Source organism: Monodon monoceros, unplaced genomic scaffold (genome assembly GCF_005190385.1).
Source record: "Monodon monoceros isolate NGI ecotype Baffin Bay Population unplaced genomic scaffold, NGI_Narwhal_1 Super_Scaffold_13, whole genome shotgun sequence".
NCBI lineage: Eukaryota > Metazoa > Chordata > Mammalia > Artiodactyla > Monodontidae > Monodon > Monodon monoceros.
The window spans coordinates 10,139,232-10,152,424 of NW_021703769.1; the positions used below are offsets into that span (position 1 = coordinate 10,139,232).

The 13,193-nt window shown below is 50.4% G+C and overlaps 1 protein-coding gene across 9 annotated transcripts in view; it reads left to right on the top strand.

Moving 5' to 3' along the window:
* The first annotated feature begins 1,124 nt into the window (after positions 1-1,124).
* Positions 1,125-13,193, top strand: part of NFATC2 (nuclear factor of activated T cells 2) — a 141,193-nt gene continuing 129,124 nt past the window's right edge. For 3 of the 9 annotated variants that reach the window (XM_029221635.1, XM_029221634.1, XM_029221633.1), the window contains exon 1: positions 1,125-1,496. Coding sequence is in view for 4 of the 9 variants with exons in the window: in XM_029221629.1 (XP_029077462.1) it covers positions 1,367-1,496 (130 nt within the window). In the remaining 5 variants the exon portion in view is untranslated. The remainder of the gene's footprint in view (positions 1,497-13,193) is intronic. The other 6 variants (XM_029221629.1, XM_029221628.1, XM_029221626.1 and 3 more) reach the window with 2 other exon arrangements.

Here is a 13,193-nt window from a genome sequence, read left to right on the forward strand (position 1 = left end):
CCCCTGGAATTGTTTCATGGGGGGTGGTAGTAGGTTCTTATGTACTGTTCCCCAAATGTACCTGTTCATAACATTCACCTTGGGTGCCTGCTTAAAAATACACAACCCTGAGCCTTTACTCCAGACTTAGGGTTTCAGAAGCTCCAGTGAGGGGCCTGGGAATCTGTGTTTTTAACAAGCGTCCAGGCGTACTTGTCACCTGCCAACCTCTCCACCTGCACTGCCCTCCTTCCTGGTCTCCCACACAAGAACACCTTCTGGCTCTTACTTTCTTTTGGTTCCCACCGCCGGAACACTCTTCCCCCAGATCCTCCCATCAGTCTGGTTCAACCAAATGCTACCTTCCCAGAGAGGCCCTACCTGACCACCGAAGTGACCAAAGCCTCGTGAACCCCCAGCCTTTACCCTATTTCTCTGGTGAGTTCTCTCCTGACACCCTACGGGGATGATCTTTGCTCCCCTGTTTATCTCCTGCATGACTCTTCCCCCACCAGAAACTGAGCCCCAGCAGTGTCTGGTTCATGCTGGGTCCCTGGCACCTGGCCAAGAGGTATAGATGTAAAGGTGGGACTTGCGCTCTGAGAGTATCTCTGATTCTTTCCCAGGTCCTGGGAATTGAGTTCAGGGGCACTCAGGTGACTGATGTACGTGAAAACCATGCCACAGCTGTGGGTAGAGAGGCACCTGGAGACACGAGTCTGCAAGAGAAGGGCGTGTGTGCACTCCCTCCCCCCCTCCCCCCATCCCCCGCCCCCTTAGATTAGAAAAGAGGAAAAAGGTTGGGATCAGCCGGTCATAGAGGGCAAACGACAAGAGGCTTTCTCATCTGGAGGATCCGGCAGGGGTGCAGAGCTCACCGCGGGGAGGGTAGGAGCAGCGGCCGCACCAGAGCGCCTGGCGATGGCCCCGGCGGGTTGCTACGCGCGGTGCCCGGGTAGTGCGGCCAGGGCAGTGCTGCCAGGGCTAGGGGGCGGCCTCCTTCCTCCTGGGCCCGCCCGCCACTCCTCCCCTCCCTTCCCCCCTCCCTCCCCGGGTCCCTGGGTGGCGGCCCCGCCCCCGCCGACCCGGCCGCGCTGTCCCCGCCTCCCCTCTCCCCTCCCCGGGCTGCAACAGGTGCCTCCCGGAGCAGGAAGCCCGCGCCGCCGCCGCCGCCGCCGCTAAGCTCCCGCGGGAGCGTCCAGGACCCGCTGCGCCAGGCGCGCCGTCCCTGGACGCGGCGTGCGTTCCCACGAGGGCAGTGACCCCGCCGCTCCACCCGCCTCTCCGCCCCGCTTCCTGCCTCCTTCGCCACCCCCGACGAGGGCCCAGGAGACAGCCGAGCCTGCCCTCGCCCCCGGCCCGCCGCCCTCCCGCTGCTCTGCGCGCCATGGACGCCCAGGAGCCGCAGCCCGATCCCGACGGCGGGGGCGCCCCGGGCCACGAGCCTGGAGGCAGCCCCCAAGACGAGTTCGACTTCTCCATCCTCTTCGATTATGACTATTTGAATCCTATCGAAGGTCGGTGGAGGCTCGCCCCGGCTTGGCCTCCGAGCCCGGGCTGGGGCTTGGGCCTGGACAGTGGACACAGGGCCCCGTTTTGCCCCACGTGTCACACTTACTGGGGGGCCTGGAGCGGAGGGGGTGCCTCTCCCCCCGGCTGAGAGGGAGGGCGCGAGGCGTCAGGGACTGCAGCCGCCTTTAGGGGGCGCTAGGCTCACTCTGCCGGGTAGGGCGTTGGTTTCCAGTTACTTCTCCCTGATTGTCACTGGTAGCAAAGCCAAGGGTGGCAGGGGTCTCAGCTGGCCTCTTGCCTGCAGCTGGTCGTCAGAGGGCAGAGGAAGCTACTGGTTTGCCTTTGGAGGGAGGAGATGAGGAAGCCAGAGAATGGAGTTCGTGGGAAGGGGCTGGTGCAAACAGAGGGCAGGTGAAGCGGATCCTCACACCTCCGGGCACCACCGCGTGCGAGCCCGTCGTTGGGGACTTTGTGTTGACACTAAGGAAGAGGTTGTCTGTATCTAATGCTGGAGGGTGGTTTGACTTAATCTTGGGCGGCTGGCCCATTTCCTCCCTCGGGTCTGCCGCTGTGTTTGCACATCACCCCGCATGGCTCAGTGTGAGCTTTATTAAGGGATCCCCCACTCCGCGGTCATCATGGCTGTGGGCGGTTGTGGATTCAGGAAGATGCAGGCTGTTCCTGCCTCAGAGACCTGTTGGTCGGTGCCTTCAAGTGCGCTCTGCGCTGGGGACCGGGGATTTCCCCAGGCTGGGCCGTCATTTCACGTGTTTAACAGGAGCCTTGGTCAGAAGGAGAAGGTGGTACACCCAACCTCACTGTATTTTTCTGGTTAGCAGGTTGTCTTGGAAAAAAAAAAAAACCCAACTAGGCTTCCTGATTTTGACAGCCTAGCCCAGCCAGTGCTTATTGAAGCCTCTGGGGCAGGCCTGGTGGTAACTTCCAGATGCACTTGGGCTTGGTTGCATTAGGGAAAGCAGGAAGGGGTTGTGCTGCCTGCTATGTGTAGGAGGCCTTTTCCGGACTCTCCGGGGCTTGCTGTTTCCCAGAGATGCTGGGTTAGGCAGAGAAGTTTTAACTTTCCTTCCACAGCGTCTTCAGGTGAAGCTCCTTAGGTGAGGGGCTTGCTTTGATTTCGGAGACGCCCTCACTCGGATACCAAGTGAAGATGGTAATTCATAATTATTCTCTTTTGGCTGGAGGTGGAAATAATTATCCAGCCAAAGAGACCAGTCTTCTTGAGTTGCAATCCGGAGGCCATCCTTTGCTTTGAAAAGATACAGTTAAGAATCTGCAAACGATCCCTCTAGCATCAGTGGTCTTGCTGTTTGTTGAGATTAAACTCATGTTTTGCAGGGAACTAATACTTACACCCCTCCCAGATTCACAATCAACGAATTTTTTTTTTTTTCCTGCAGTGGGGGGAGATTTCTGGGGAAACAGTTTCCAAACCAAATCCGATGGGAGGTGCTTTTCATAGTTTTTCTTGGCAAGGGGTGCTTGGTGGCTGCCAGAGGGGTGTCTAAATGACCACAATGAAGGCCCCAGAATCTATTTCTTAAAAATAAACTTTATTTTTTGGACCAGTTTTAGATTTACAGAAAAGTTGTAAAGATAGTACGGCAAGTTCTCATATACCCAGCACTGCACCAAGCCCCCTATATGATGAGCATCTTACATTAGTTGATACATTTGTTATAATTAATGAGCCAATATTATGATACAGTATTATGGACCTAAGTCCGTACTTTATTCACATTCAGACTGTCGTTTTTTATTTTGTTGTTTTTTTTTTTCATGAGCTTGACAGTTTTGAGGAGTACTGATCAAGTACATTGTAGAATGTCCCTTCAGTGGGGTCTTATGTTTTTCTTATGGTTAGACAGGGCTATGGGTTTTGGGGGAGGAAGACCACAGAGGTAAAGTGACCATTTCCATCACATCATATCGAGGGTACGTACTATCAACATGATTTATCACTACTGATGATGGCCTTGACCACCTGGCTGAGGTAGCCTTTGGCAGGTTCCTCCACTGTAAGGTTACTCCTTTCTGAACTGTGCTCTTTGGAAAGAGGTCACTGTGTGCAGCCCCGCTTAAAGAGTGAGGCTTTATGCTCTGAAATCTGTAAAATAATGACCCCTTGCTGGGAAGTCGGCAGCACAGAAACATCATGGCTCAGGAAGAGAAGGGATGTCGGGAGCCTTGGGAGGCTAAAGTGAGCTGTCCCAGATGTGGGTCTGGCTCACCCAGATGTTAATAGCAGTCCCCTCTCTCTTCTTCCACATGATGGGTCTCCCCAAGGGCCAACACTAGCCCTTACCTTGCTACTGGGCTTTGTCCCAGGTGACAGTATGTTGGTGATGCACATGAGGTGTTCTGCTTAACTCTGGGCGTGGGCTTGGCGAAAAACCAAAGAGGGAAGGGGACTGCTCATGGGCCAGATGTTGTCAGAAGTTGGTGTCGGCACTTAGGGAATTTGGGGGAAGTCGGGTGCACGTTTTATGGAGATTGAACGTGTGGCAGGTGTTTGTTAGCTCGTGTAGTACCCCTCCGACCCTAGCAGGTAGGCACTGTTGTCACCCTCATTTTACAGAGGAGGATGCAAAGGCACAGAGAGGTGAAGGAATTTTCCCGAGAAAGCAGGGCTGGTAAACGGCAGAGCTGAAATATGAACCTGGCTGTCCCGCTCCAGAGCCTGTTTTCTGTTCCTCGTTCCCTCTCTTGATGAGAGACACATGTAAAGCAGTTTGTTAGGGGCCTGGTACCATGCAAAACTGGAATTTAAAACATTTACCAACAGAGTGATCTTGGAAAAGTCATCTAACCTGTCCGGACCTCTGTTTGCTCAGCTGTCACGTGACTGAGATGATAGTACTCACCTCATGGTGGTGTTTGCCTTGAATGGCTTAACGAGTGTGATTTCTTACTAGCTTTTTATTAAAGCCTTGATTTTGTTAATAGAGGTGTTCAGTAATGTGAGTCATTATGCATTTACTCATCCATCCAACTATTGAGCACCTATGGTGTTAGATCCTGGGGATATAATAGGAAATGAGACTCAGTCCCTGTCCTCAATGAGTTAGAGCCTCTAATTGTTTTCACTCGTCTAATTGCATTGACTAGTAACTCCAGTAGCATCTACATGGTACTGGAAAGTAGACATCTTTGCTTTGTTCCTGACCCCAGCAGGAGTACCTTCAGTGTTGGCTTTGGAATCGAGACATATGTATTTAATTACGTAAAGGAAGTATTCATCCATTTCTATTTTCATGAGAGTTTTGATTAAGAATGGGAGTTGAGTTATGCCGTAGACGTTTTAGCATCTATGGAAAAATATAATTTTATTCTTCTAAGATCACTTATATTAATAGATTTCCTAATATTGAAATATTCCTGGTATCAACCCCACTTGCTCACTGTGTATTATTTTCTTATGGTGATGGGGCCGGCATCTACTGGATAATATTTTGTTCAGGATTTCTTTTAGCGGTATGTATGAGTGATATTTGTCTGTAATGTCCATTTTGGTATGCTGTTAGGTTTAAATTTCTTTCCTTCTCTATGTTCAGGAACGGCATGTGTATTATTGGGACTATCCAGTTTCTACAGTTGTGATAGAATTCCTCTGTGATGCCATCTAGATCTGGTGCCTTTTCATGGGGGTGGTTCTGCGATAGCTTTCTTGATTGTGTCTATGGGAACTGGTCTGTTTACGTTTTCTATTTCTACTGGAGTCAATTTTGGTAAACTTTATCTTTCTAAGAAATTATTTATTTCCCCTATCTGGATTTTCAGATTTATTTGCCTAGAGGCATTCAAAGTAAACTCTTATTTTTTTCTACTGAGGGAGAGAGCTAAGTATGTAGTAATACTGATAGAAAGAATGGGGACAGGACTATGGGAGTCCTGACCAGTGCCACTGAGCCCACCTTGGAGGGGAGAGGTGTGCTGGCTGTGATCAGACAGATCAGAAGTTTAATTTTTTGTGTGTGCTTGTGAAGTCAATGCATTCTTACTTCTCCCAACTTGTAATACACTGGGAGAGACGGGCTGGTCCTGGGAATACCCGGTCACCTCCCAGAGGTGCCAGATCTCCTCCGGGCTGTGTTGGGACTGACATGTCAGGAGCGCTTGCTTCTAGTCTACCTCAGTGGGTCTGGTGTGTCCCTCCTCTGATTCCTGGTAAGCCGATGCACGTGGCATTAACTTTGACCTTTCAGAAAGGAAAATGGACTCCTGGTCATTGCTTGTAAAGTTTACTCTGGTGATCCTTAAACTTTTCGGGTCACAGCCCTTTGAAAGGCTGATAAAAGCCATAGATCCCATACGCTGTAGGAGCACACTGCACATGTGCACACCCTCCTGCACTGCTCCCCCCTCCACAAATCCCCACCCCAACCAGCATCCCCTCTGCCCCCAGCGCACCTCTTATACCATTTCCAAGTAGAGTCACGGGCCCTGCTGGAGCCCTAATGTCCCCTGCACTTCGACTCAGGGCCACCTGCTCTCAACCCATTCACAGGGCACAATTTAAACCTCATTCTTTCAGCACTCACTCACTGAATGCTGGTTTTGTGCCAGGCCCTGTAGGGGTACAGAGACGAATGAGATGTGGTCCTGCCCTTGCCTGGCCCCCAGGCCAATGTGGGACACAGCCTGGTAAACAAATTGGGACAAATGAGGTGCTGGGATATAGTATCATGGGTTTTTTTTTTGGTGCTTACTAAAAATAGAGCTCTACCCTAAGCAAGCAGTTCGCTGAACACATGTGACATTCAGAGACGTTGCCGTCTGTGTCGAGTTAAGGACAGGCCTTAATAAGCTTGCTTTGTACAAATAGTGTCTCCAGGTGCAGCTGGAAAGGTGAAATGAGGGCTGAACTGAGCCACGGCCTCGTCAAGGGAGTCAAAAGGACTAGGGAGAAAGTTGCCTTAATCACGCTTTACTATTGCACACATGCCATCCCAGCTTCCAAATTAAAGGCCTTCTGTTCTTAAGGTGGCCTTAGCTTTTGATCGGGAGTAGAGGTTCTTAAAATCTTAAAGCTGTGTTATTTGAGTTTGTTCCCAAGGCTTTTTAGTCCTGTACGGTGATGGGGTTGAATAAATTGGAAAAATGAAGCATTGGTGGCCAGTGGTCCTCAATCCTGGCTACACACTAGACTGTTCCAGCCGTACCCAGGACCGGTGAAGTCAGACTCCTTGGGGGTCAGTTAACTTTTGCTGAGAGTCGTTGAGCGGTACATGGCAGGGCAGGCCTCGAACCCGGGCAGTTAGGATCCCAGGTCTCTGCCCTCAGCACTACAGCTCAGCCAGTATCTCACTGACTCCAGCGTTTCTGGGTCCCCTGTACGCCAGCATGGGGTGCATTCACCTCGTATGTTTTGATATTTACGTACTTATCAATTGTATGTTCACTGCTGTCCTAATGGGATTATACTCCTAAAACATGCAACAAAAATGAAAGTGGGAAAGGACAGCATATAAATGGGAGTTCTGCTGTTCCTGTATTTCTTTCTACATCCCAGTAGATTGTCATGCACGCCTCCTGGGGTACATGTTCCCCCCAACTCCAGGGGCCATTGGCTCAGCAAGTCAGAGCGCCAGATCTGAAATCAGGGAATCCTGGCTTGAAATTCTGACTTAGCTGTCTCCTACCTGCGTGACCTTGGCCAAGCAAAAGTACCTGGCATTAGCAAGCATGCAATAAATCGTTGCCCAATAAATGGATGAAAAGTTGCATAATTCCTTATTAGTGGTATGCCTCAGGGCAGGTGGTTTTGATCCCCTGCGCTTGTGTTTTTCCATCTGTGAAATGGGGGTGGAGATGGCAGGTGCCCACGAGGCGGCGTGATTAAGTGCAGGCAGCAGAGCTGTGTGAGTGTCGGGTGGCAGTGGTGGTGGGCTCCGAGATGTCTTCTGGCTCGCCTGACTTCTTGAGAGCATTGGTTCCTTGGAGGAGAGAGTCTTTGCCTTGGCCTTTGATGAATCCCGAGTCTTAAGAGAAGATGCTCTTTGGAGAGGAGCCACTGGCTGTTGGGCTTCAGTTGGCATCACAGCAAGTTATCTAACTTACGTACGATCAGTTCTGACTCATTGGGCCCCTGCCTCAGCCCCAGAGCTTGGCCGGCTGCAAAAGCTTTCTCAGTTGACCTGACTCGCAGGCTGCAAGGTTCCCTGTGGCTGCCTCTGTGAGAGGCAGGGCCTCCCCAGGTGTCCTGCCCTGGCCCCCCAGGACCCCCTGAGCCAGGGCCAGGAAGAGGCAGCCTTGGAAAGTGCAGCGTGATAGATGCCTTGTGGCTTCCCCCCACGAAGGGACTTCCTCTTTCCTCTCTGCCCAGCACAGGAAATAGCCACAGGGCTCCACAGAGCTCCAGCCAAACTCGGCTTCCCTGGGCTGGTGCGAGGTTTGGTTTTTGCCCATTGTTCCCAAACTGAGCTCAGGGAAGAAGGCAAGACTCGGCCCTGAGGCTCTTCCTGGGATGCGTCAGGGGCTGTGAGCTTTCCTACCTGGAGCAGAGCCCCACATAGTTTCCCCCAAAGCAAGAGGAACTGCCTTTGACTTTTTCCTGAACTTTTATTACGAACTTTTCCAAATATATGGAAAAGTAGAGACAGTGGTATAGTTAACTCCCATGTTCCCACGTGCCCAGCTTCAACAATTATCAACATAAGGCCAATCTTATGTCATCTCTGCCTTGGTGTATTCTCCGCGTCTCCACCCCTGCTTACTTTGAATCACATTCCAGGTGGCATAATATTTTATTAATAAATAGTATGTAGCTCAAAAGTAAGGGCTCTTGAAAAAAAATCAAATACCATTATCAAACCTGAAAAGGAATAATACTTAATTTCAAATGTCCAGTGTTTAAATTTCCTGCTTGTCTCACAAGGGTCTTTTTATGGTTAATTTGTTTGAACCAAGATCCTCACATTGTAATTGGTTGACATGGCCATTTATGGCTCTTTTATTTTATAAAAATCCCCATCAGTCTGTTTTCTTGCCGTTTATTTGTTGAAGAAGCAGGGTCATTTTTCCTGTGCTGGTCTCCACGTGATGGATTTTGCCAGTGGCATCCCTGTGGTGTTTTTTTTTAATGTGTTCCTTTGTCCCCTGCATCTCCTACGGACTGGCATTTAGATCTAAAGTCCTGTGCCTTGGACTTTTAGTGCTTTTTTTCCTCTGCAAGAGAAATATATCAAAGGTAGACGGGAAGCTACAGGAAGAGCAGAGAGATTGCTTTTCCCGAGTTGGCATTTGGGGACCCTCCATGCGTCCTAGTCTGAGGTTTTGGGAAAGAGCATTTTCTCACCTGGACCTGTTTTAGTTAATACGACATATTTCTAAAAGCCAGTCCTTCTGTGTGAATTTTAATTGAACCACGCCTGAGTGAGCTGTCTGAAGTAAGAAAGTTGCCTGCAAAGCTCAGGGTTTATAAAGGTCCTTATCAAAACAAACCTGCTTGGGTGTGCTGAAAAAGGGTGCCCGTTAGACGAGGAGGTGGGGAACGCTTTAAGTCTGCAGTGTCTGCGAAAGTCATTGTAAAGACTTCAGAAAGGGGCTGTTTTTTACCTGTGTGATCCTAAGAAGGTGGGATGAGGGTCTGAAATCCGCAACAGGTGACATCACCTCCGTTGCCAAGGAGAAAGGAGGAATGTCATTAATGACCGGGCTTGGCAGCGGCCACGGATGAAGTGTGCCCGCCCTCGGGGAACACGGCACCAAAGTGAAAGCTCCTCGGGACGAGTGTAAATAAAGCACCCATCTGTCAATCAGGTATTAATTTTAAGTCTCTGCCCCTGGCCAAGGGTTATGGGGCCCCACTGTCTTCAAGTGGAAGTTTCCACTTGGATTTCAAGTTGCCTGAAAGAAAGGTGGAAATCAGCTTCGCAGGCCGTGACAGGGGTTGTAGGACTCCATAAAGGGTACAGCTCTTTGAGGGGCTGGCGTAAAGGCAAGGGGGCTTTTGCTGAGTGAGTTAGAGGAAGGAAAGCAAGGAAGGTGGCCGTGCCCATGTCGCCTTGTGCAGGGCTTTGACGGAGAGGCGGGGTAGCCACGCAAGCCCTGTTTCTGAGGAAGGATTATCTGAGGTCTACTTCTGGCTAATTCTTCTGCCCAGATCTTTCCTTTTCCTTTTGGCGAGGAAGTCGCTCTCTGTTGAGCACTGCATGACAAATGCGGAGAGACTGTCTTTTCTTAGAGACAGATCTCCCTGAAGCACAAGTTCAATCTCAAATGGCTGTCTTCTTGAAAAACGGAGGCAGTATGGCAAGGTGACCAGACAGGTAAAGTCTGATGTCATCATTTGATGGACTGTTACACAGAGATGCAAAAGAGACGGCAGATGCATACGACATGGTTAAATCTCAGACATAAGGTTGAGGAAAACTGTGACATGTACATCTCGGACGGTTTTATTTATACAATGGTCAAAGCAGGCAAACCCAGGCTATAATGAGAGAAGGCAGGCGAGCGGGTCCCCCTGAATGAGGGTTATTGGCTGGGGAGGGCCACCAGAGAATCCTCTGGCAGGATGGAAACATTCTATATCTTGATTGGTGGCTACACGGTGCGTACATTTGTAAAAAGGCACGAGGTGTACTTCTAATATCTGTGCATTTGACTGCATTTAAATGATGTCTCAGTTTGAACCCCAGCTCTGCCCCTGCTTGTTTTTGTGACTTTGGGTGAATCCTCATGCCCCTGAGTCTCAGGGCCCCCCTCTGTAACACAGAGGAGTTGATGGTTCCGGCTTCCCAGGGTGCTTGTAAACCCCAGAGAGAGAGGTAATACACGGGAAAGCTCGAGGCGCAGTGAACGACTAAAAATAGGAAGGTCTTTGAACTTCTTAAAAGCGCGAGGGCCCCATGGAATGACTTGCAACTGGTTCTTTCTATCCCAATTTGAGGACAGAGGTGAGGTCCCATGTCTGCCAGATGCCTGGGCCCTGCTGCCCCCATCCAAAAGCTGACCTTGAGGCACATGGGTTGCAGATTCCATACATTTCTCTGGTTCTCTCCAAGAGGAATACGTGTCAGCCTGCGGGTGCGTGTGTTTTTGCAAACAGCCAGGCCAGTAGCCAGTCTGTAAGGCTCGGTGCTTGCAAATTGTCCCGGGTCCTGGATCCTGTGTCCCAGGCGCCTGGCCTCATGGCAGGCTGCCTGGGAGGTAGGACCGAGCCCTCCTTTCTGCCCTGTCTGGTGAAGGCAGACAGCTGCCTTAGCTGGGGCAAGGTCAGCGAAGAGCATAGCGTTCAAGGTGGCTTTTTCTAGTGGTTCCACACTGACGAGACAGGATGGTAAACTGCCTTTCTTCCCTTTCTGGCATTTCTGGACCTGACTTATCTGGATGGAATTTCTCACCTCTCATGCCCTGCTTCTGTACACGTCATCTCTGAATGATGGGTGTGACAACCTGATTCTCCGTCATTATTAATACACACGATTCATTGATTGGGAATCCAATTACTGTTCGGCATTTGTGCATGGTGGGGGCAGTAGGGGCATGGGGGGCCCTTTGGAAAGTTTGCTAAGTGCTGAATTTATTACTTGAAGCACAATCTGTAATTTTTCAAAGGTCTTTCCTGTAGGTGGTGCAAGCTGCCGGATGAAAAATCCATCCACCTTTTGCTCCTCTTGGCATTTCCTGCAGCCCCCAACACAAAGGAGGTTATGAGAGTAGTGGGATGGAGGGAGGCAGGATTCCTTCCCTCCGTCTTCCCCCCTGTCCTCTGGCTGCACATGTACAGTGCCAGGTTGTGGCATCCTAATGCTGCCATGGCAACAGACTGTGATGTCTCAAACCCAGGGCCTGGAACTCATACCACCTTGGGGTGTCAGCTCATTGAGCGGTGGGTCTATCACCTCAGACAGGGATGGACCGCAGCTCTGGGGCCCTGCTGCCAGCCTGAGGGGCGTCTGGCCTCCAGGCCATGCCCTGGCTTCTCTCTACCGAGTCATTCAAGCCTGAGAGCACCGGTTCGTGCAGTCCTTTCCCCCTTCCCCAAAGGACAGATGCCTCATGTAGGTTCCTTAGCTGGGTTTCTATTTTGGTCATTCTATTCTGCTTCCTGAAAATTCCACCCGCCTGTAGTTCTAGGCGGAGAAGATGTTCTCTTGCTGTTCCTTTTTTCAAAAGCGATCTGTTGGCTGGTGAGTTGGCGCTGGCGGCTGTCTCAGACTTGGCCGTGTGTCCTTAAGGGTGAGCAACAGCCCCGCCAGAGGCTCCAAGAGGGCAGGCACTGGCAGAGAGCTCCTTGTGCCCTGAGTGGGATTTTTAAATAATCGTTGACTCAATCCTGGGGCAAATGGAGGGATTGTGAATATTCCAGAAGAAAGGAATCCGTGTCTTTAGTTGTCTAGGGCAGCCTACCTCATGATGGGGCTCCAGAGCAGTTCCTATTCTGGGGACACCTCATTTCTATGTGTTGGAATTAAGGTATCATCATCCAGGAAGTATCCCCTTTCATGTGTTATGCGGGTGGAGGAGCTGGGTGGGCTGCCTGAGACTGAATCTGGCTCTGCCGCTTAGAAGCTGTGTGACCTTGGGCAAATTAATCACCCTCATCCCCATTTATAAAATGAGGAAACTATCACCTGCTTCGTAGGCCTTTTGTAAGACAAACATTAGTATATGCTAAATGCATACATAGTGGTTCTTGGTATAAAGTATATGGTAGAGATGTGTTAGTGAGAATCATTTTTGTTACTGCAACTAGCTCACTGTGTCACTAACATTTTAGTAAGATTTAGTTGATACCCCAGGTACCCCAGAAGACGGAGTACAAAGCATGGAGTGGAGGGGGTGTTCAGGCATTCTTTACCTACTCCACATATTTTCTGAAGGCTAGCAGTAAAAGAGAATTCCCGAAGTGCTGACCAATCCATTTTATTTTTATAAAAATTTCTTCCCTTTTTCTTTTTTAATGCTTTGGAAGGCACTTGGGGGCCAGTGTGTGTCACACTTTCAAGTTGTAAAATAAGGCAATGAAAGCAGAGCAAGGGGAGAATTTTCACTTAGAAGATCGTTTGTTCCATAATGATAATACGAGTAGACTGGAAGGCCCCATTTACTGAGTGTTTATTTTGTGTGTTTTGGGCTTCATGTGGATAAGGTGAAACGTCAGGTGGGTATTGTCACCAACCTCAGCAACTGTGTTATACACGAGGACTCAGAGGTCCCCCAGGTCACACAGCCGGATGGGGGGTGGGGGAAAGGGGTGAAGCCGTGGAGCTGGGGGCCCCTAGCACTGTGTATGGACCAAGACCCGGACCTCAGTGCAGACGCCTTGCTAGGGCAGGGCTGGACTGGCCTCCCCAGCAATCTTGTCTTGAGGTTTTGGGGAGTGGCCAGAGATCTCCCCAAATATTCATGGGGCCTAGATGTTGGGGTGAGCACCTGGGAACTTGATGGAAGGAAGGGCGATGATAATTCGACTTTCAGATGTCTGCTGCAGAAATGATTTACCTGCTGGGGCTGACGGGGAGCAGATGTCTCATTTCTGAATCAGTTCAGGTTTGACTCGTGGATGGATGCTCCCAACATTCTTTTGGGCCTTGGCTGCGAGCAGGGCCCGGAACTGTAGGGCCTAGAGCAGTGGTTCCCAGCTGCGGGTGATTCTGCCTCGCAGGAGAAATTTGGCAATGCTTGGAGATGCTTCCGGTTGTTACAACTGAGAGAGGGGAGGGGATGCTACTGGC